This window comes from Oncorhynchus keta, chromosome 10, assembly GCF_023373465.1.
Source record: "Oncorhynchus keta strain PuntledgeMale-10-30-2019 chromosome 10, Oket_V2, whole genome shotgun sequence".
NCBI classification, from domain to species: Eukaryota; Metazoa; Chordata; class Actinopteri; order Salmoniformes; family Salmonidae; genus Oncorhynchus; species Oncorhynchus keta.
The window spans coordinates 43,309,197-43,315,196 of record NC_068430.1 but is presented as its reverse complement, the minus strand read 5'-3'; the positions used below and the strand labels follow the sequence as shown (position 1 = coordinate 43,315,196).

Sequence of the window (6,000 nt, the reverse complement as noted above, 5' to 3'; positions counted from 1 at the left end):
CCCAAGTGGGTTGGCTGAGCCTGGCTCCCAGGCCCACTGATGGCAGCGCCGCTGCCCAGTCATGTGAAATCCATAGATTAGGGCCTAATGAATTGATTTCAAATGACTGATTTCATTATATGAACTGTAACGCTGTAAAATCTTTGAAAATATTGCATGTTGAATTTATATTTATGTTTAGTATTAAGGCCAGGCACCACACCCTCATAGGGTAATTTGGCTGATAAATGCTGATATTTGCATATAGCACAAATCCTTGTTTTTTGGACACTGGATGTCAGCCTAAATATTTTGGTTTCATTTTGTTAAGACATTCCTGGACTGGACCTTCATCCTTCTATCTGTGAAATACTAAAGACATGTACGTAAAATGCATTTTTTGGCCGTCGAGAACCTGTCTTTTGCTGTTTTAAAGTTAATTGCCTGCAATTCTACACATTTTACTATCTCATATGCAGGCTGGGATAGATTGGCTAGATCTGATCTCGATACAGTAGTGCAGCCTCGTGATACAGTGTAGCGTCTTGTCACCATGGAGACACCCCGACTCAAATGACTAGGGAACTTGACTGTGGATTTTAGCTAGCAGACTTTGGCATTCGCCAGTTAGCCAGCAAACATTGAAACTCGCGGATGAAGAATTATTTCGAGAATTTGCTCTGTTTTGGAACACTCCTGTGGCCAGCGTGCCGACAATCTTTGATTGTAAAGCCAACACTGGACTGATAGCAAGACACATGCATGCCGAGGTTAAAGAAAATGACGTTAGCCAGCTAACGTTACTGTAGCCAGCTATTGGAAGTGGTCACATGCCAGTCCAGAATGTTATCTAAGCTAGCTAACATTAGTGGTTGACAAAGGAAAGAAGACATCCTACCTGAAACATGTTTAAGAACGAATATCAGGTAAATCTTAGTTTAACACATCTTCAATGTACAACATAGCCTGACCGTTACCTCTCAAACACTCACTGTCTGTGTCATGAAAACGAATGGCATTTCCTTCAAAGGGTGGAGCTGCTGTAGAGATCTTCAGTGCACAAGGGAAAGATCCTGTTGCAAAATGGAAACTTTGTGGAGGAAAATCAGCTATAAATAAAGTGAGTTGCATATTGAGCCAGACATATTGCATGATTTTTCCCATTCAATTGTAGGTCGGAAAAATGTGCACTAACTAATATCATAGGCGTATTAATTTGCAATTACCCATGGGACATACGGTGCATTCGGAAAGTATTCAGACCCCTTTACTTTTTACACATTTTGTTACATTACAACCTTATTCTAAAATGGATGAAATTGTTTTTTTCCCTCATCAATCTACACACAATAGCCCATAATGATAAAGCAAAAATAGGTTTTTATATATTTTAGCAAAGTTATTAAAAATAAAAAGCTGATATATCACATTTACATAAGAATTCAGACACTTTACTCAGTACTTTGTTGAAGCACCTTTGGCAGTGATTACAGCCTCGAGTCTTCTTGGGTATGACGCTACACGCTTGGCACACCTGTATTTGGGGAGTTTCTCACATTCTTCTCTGCAGATCCTCTCAAGCTTTGTCAGGTTGGATGGGGAGCATCGCTGCACAGATATTTTCAGGTCTCTCCAGAGAGGTTAGATCGGGATCAAGTCCGGGCTATGGCTGGGCCACACAAGGACATTCGGAGACTTGTCCGGAAGACACTCCTGCAATGTATTGGCTGTGTGTTTAGTGTCGTTCTCCTGTTGGAAGGTGAATCTTTTCCCCAGTCTGTGGTCCTGAGCGCTCTGGAGCAGGTTTTCATCAAGTATCTCTCTGTACTTTGCTCTGTTCATCTTTCCCTCAATCCTGACTAGTCTCCCAGTCCCTGCCACTGAAAAACATCCCCACAGCATGATGCTGCCTCCACCATGCTTCACGGTAGGGATGGTGCCAGGTTCCCTCCAGACGTGACGCTTGGCAATCAGGCCAAAGAGTTGGTCTTGGTTTCATCAACCCAGAGAATCTTGTTTCTCATGGTCTGAGAGTCTTTAGGTGCCTTTTGGCAATTTCCAAGCTGGCTGTCATGTGCCTTTTACTGAGGAGTGGCTTCCATCTGGTTACATTTGGTAATCATTCTGGAAGGTTGTCCCATCTCCACAGAGGAACTCTGGAGCTCTGTCAGAGTGACCATTGGGTTTTTTGTCACCTCCCTGACCAAGGACGATCTCCCCCGATTGGCCAGGCGGCGAGCTCTAGAAAGACTCTTGGTGGACTCAAACTTCTCCCATTTAAGAATGATGGAGGCCACTGTGTTCTTGGGGACCTTCAATGCTGCAGACAATTTTTTTTACCCTTCCCCAGATCTGTGCCTCGACACAATCCTGTATCGGAGCTCTAGGGACAATTCCTTCGACCTCATGCCTTGGTTTTTGCTCTGACATGCACTGTCAACTATAGGAAGGTGTGTGCCTTTCCAAATCATGTCCAATCAATGGAATTTACCACAGGTGGACTCCAATCAAGTTTTAGAAACATCTCAAGGATGATCAATGGAAACAGGATGTACCTGAGCTCAATTTTCGAGGCCCATAGCAAAGGGTCTGAATTCTTAATAAGGTATCTGTTTTTTATGTTTTCGCTTTGTCATTATGGGCTATTGTGTGTATTTAATCCTTTTTAGAATAAGGCTGTAACGTAACAAAATGTGGAAAACATCAAGGGGTCTGAATACTTTCCGAATGCACAATATAGGCCTATGTCTGCGCAATGGCATGTGCAAAAATTGGTCCAGCCCATCTGGCATTTGCCAGAATTGCCAGATGGCCAATCTGCCGCTGCTGATATGAATAACCTGATCATCATAATCTAGCATTTTTGCATTGCTCTGCTCTAGGAGTTTGACAAAGAGGTCAAGAGCTTTGTGTACAGTCTGGAGGGGAGCAGCCAAGCTATTAAAATGCAGATGCCAAAGGATGGAAAAATGTCTCGTAAGTCTCAACCATATACTGTTTGAATGAGACCTAAGAATATTGTACCCAACTAGGCCTATTGAAAAAACGGGGCACGGAGTCTATTACTAATTTACTGTAGGTTGAATAATGTATGTTTGTTTGATTGTCATTCCAGTTGGACTGGTACAGAGATTCTTGGTCCTCCAGGTGAATGTTTCCCAATGTAAAGACTTCTCTACAGAGCTTGTGTAAGTAGCCTACCAGACCAGTATCCCCTTATTTTCACTTACTTCATGGCCTTGCCTCATACCAGAAAAAACACTGTAATCACACATCTTTAACACGGAAGCTGTCTGTCAACCATAATCTAACTGCCCCTGGTCACATTTATTCTCCCTCCTCCCAAAATGAGTTGATCATCTATATCCAGCCACTAATTCCCCAGGAAAACAGAGTGACAGTTTTATTGGTTCCAAAAGACATCCATTACCTTTTAATGTAGACATACGCATGCATGCACACAGACTCTCGCTCTCTGTCTCTCTGTCTCTGTCTCTGTCTGTCTGTCTCTCTCTCTCTCTCTGTCTCTCTCTCTCTCTCTCTCTCTCTCTCTCTCTCTCTCTCATTATAATGACAGTGAGTTAGTATTGGATAATTCTGTAATCTTTTGTCTACTGAAACTTCATTAAGTTAAGAATAAAAGCCCACCGTGGTGGTGTGTCTGAACTGAAGCAATGTGTTTGATAGGACCTGACCATTTTAATGAAGGAACTGACAAGATGTATCTCTGTGACACATTATACTGTGTCACGCTGGGCAGGCACAGGACCTTTATAGTTTGACCCATTAGGAAACTCTGTTCTGCAGGCAGTAGTATATGTAATTATAGTAGCAGATCATCATGTTGAAGGTCGGGTTAGCTTTACACAAAAGGATTACACATTGCTCACAGAGCAGCAACCATATGCACACACATATAAATGCACGCACATGCACACACACTTTAATTCATTCATTCACACATTCTCACACACACACACCAACTTAAATCAGTGTGCTTAGTACACAGTAAAGGAGAGATGGCATACACTCTAAACTCTATGTGTAAGCCTGTCATCCTCAGAAGAATTTCCATAATCAGAATTGCTCAAATCAACACTTCCGATGAGGTGGATATTAAAAAGTTATTATAAACAAAGGTAATCAGGTGTTACATTATCTAGAGTGAGTTCAATTCAAATGTTCTTTTTAATTCAGCAACCTTTTTCTATTTGAGAGAGACAATAACACATTTGTAAAATTGGCTTTTAGCAAGAAGATAATCCATTGTGCTGCAAAACTAATTTCCAGATTAGAAAACAGGCGCTGGCAGTTGATCATATTCAAAGCCCTGGCTTGATTTGTAGTCGCAATAATGAAGAGGGTGAAGTAAGTGAAGCAACAGTCTTGGCTGCACACTTTCTTTGCTGGTAACTTGTAGTTCATTTGGTTGAAATGGAAACCTAATCAGTTTGGGACTTTCGGGCTGCCAAATGTGTTCTTCAAACACGTTTGTGAATTGTTCTAAATTGAGTAAATATAGGCCTTATTAATGTATTACCGGTATATATAGGCCCTATTATGGGCCGATTATAGGCCCTATATCATTGGACAGAGCAGACTTGTTGGTCCCGCTGCAGTGAAAACATTGATGTGTTGCCGATTAATTTCATGCATCATCTTTCTGTGTAGTGTTTGTTATTCTGAAGCACTAATTAATAAAGATGCAATAATGGAAAAACGCAGCGTTTCGATTGTGTCCTGGTCACCGGTACCGTGTAATTATGTAAAACTCCAGGCTGGAGAAAATGCAATCCATTAGAGACATTGGTCATGGTTACTCGCTAGTGTTAATGAAGCTATCGTTCAGATGGAGGAGGGGGCTGTGTGGAAAATGGGCCAGAAGAACTACTTTAGGCTTTCAGTTTGCTCCTTTCCCTCTATTTCATAAATTCCTCCTCTCCTACTTTCTCTCTCTCACTCCCTCCCTCCCCTTCCCCCCCTCCCTCCCTGCAGATGATGAAGATACACTACATGACCAAATATATGTGAACATCTCATTCCAAAATCATGGGCATTATTATGGAGTTGGTCACCGCTTTGCTGCTATAACAGCCTCCATTCTTCTGGGAAGGCTTTCCACCAGATGTTAGAACATTGCTGTGGGGACTTGCTTCCATTCAGCCACGAGCATTAGTGAGGTCGGGCACTGATGTTGGGCGATTAGGCCTAGCTTGCAGTCAACGTTTCAATTCATCCCAAAGGTGTTCGATGGGGTTGAGGTCAGGACTCTGTGGGGGCCAGTCAAGTTCTTCCACACCAATCTCGACAAACCATTTATGTATGGACCTCGCTTTGTTCATGGGGCATTGTCCACCAAAAGTACAGTTGGCACTATGCATTGGGGCAGGTAGCGTTCTCCTGGCATCCGCTAAACCGAGATTCATCCGTCGGGACTGTCAGATGGTGAAGTGTGATTCATCATTCCAGAGAAGACGTTTCCACTGCTCCAGAGTCCAATGGCAACGAGCTTTACAACACTCCAGCTGACGCTTAGCATTGCATATGGTGATCTTAGGCTTGTGTGCGGGTGCTTGGCCATGGAAACCCACTTCATGAAGCTCCCGACGAACAGTTATTGTGCTGACGTTGCTTCCAGAGGCAGTTTGGAACTTGGTAGTGAGTGTTGCAACCGAGGTCAGACGATTTTTACGCTCTTCAGCACTTAACGGGCCCATTCTGTGAGTTTGTGTGGCCTATCACTTTGCGGCTGAGCCGTTGTTGCTTCTAGGCGTTTCCACTTCACAATAACAGCACTTACAGTTGACCGGGGTAGCTCTAGTAGGGCAGAAATTGAACAAACTGACTTGTTGGCATCCTATGATGGTGCCACGTTGAAAGTCACCGAGCTCTTCAGTAAGGCCATTCTACTGCCAATGTTTGTCAATGGAGATTGCATGGCTGTGTGGTCAAATTTATACACCTGTCAGCAATGGGTGTGGCTGAAATAGCCAACTCCGCTAATTTGAAGGGTTGTCCACA

At 43.0% G+C, this 6,000-nt stretch overlaps 1 protein-coding gene across 3 annotated transcripts in view; it reads left to right on the top strand.

The window, feature by feature from the left end:
* Positions 1-533: 533 nt before the first annotated feature.
* Positions 534-6,000, top strand: part of cfap20dc (CFAP20 domain containing) — a 60,054-nt gene continuing 54,587 nt past the window's right edge. For 2 of the 3 annotated variants that reach the window (XM_035778279.2, XM_035778278.2), the window contains exons 1-4: positions 536-905; positions 1,010-1,099; positions 2,862-2,955; positions 3,095-3,167. In XM_035778279.2, the coding sequence (XP_035634172.1) occupies positions 885-905; positions 1,010-1,099; positions 2,862-2,955; positions 3,095-3,167 (278 nt within the window). In that variant the 5' untranslated portion in view covers positions 536-884. Of the gene's footprint in view, positions 906-1,009; positions 1,100-2,861; positions 2,956-3,094; positions 3,168-6,000 lie in introns of all 3 variants that reach the window. The other variant, XM_035778280.2, reaches the window with a different exon arrangement.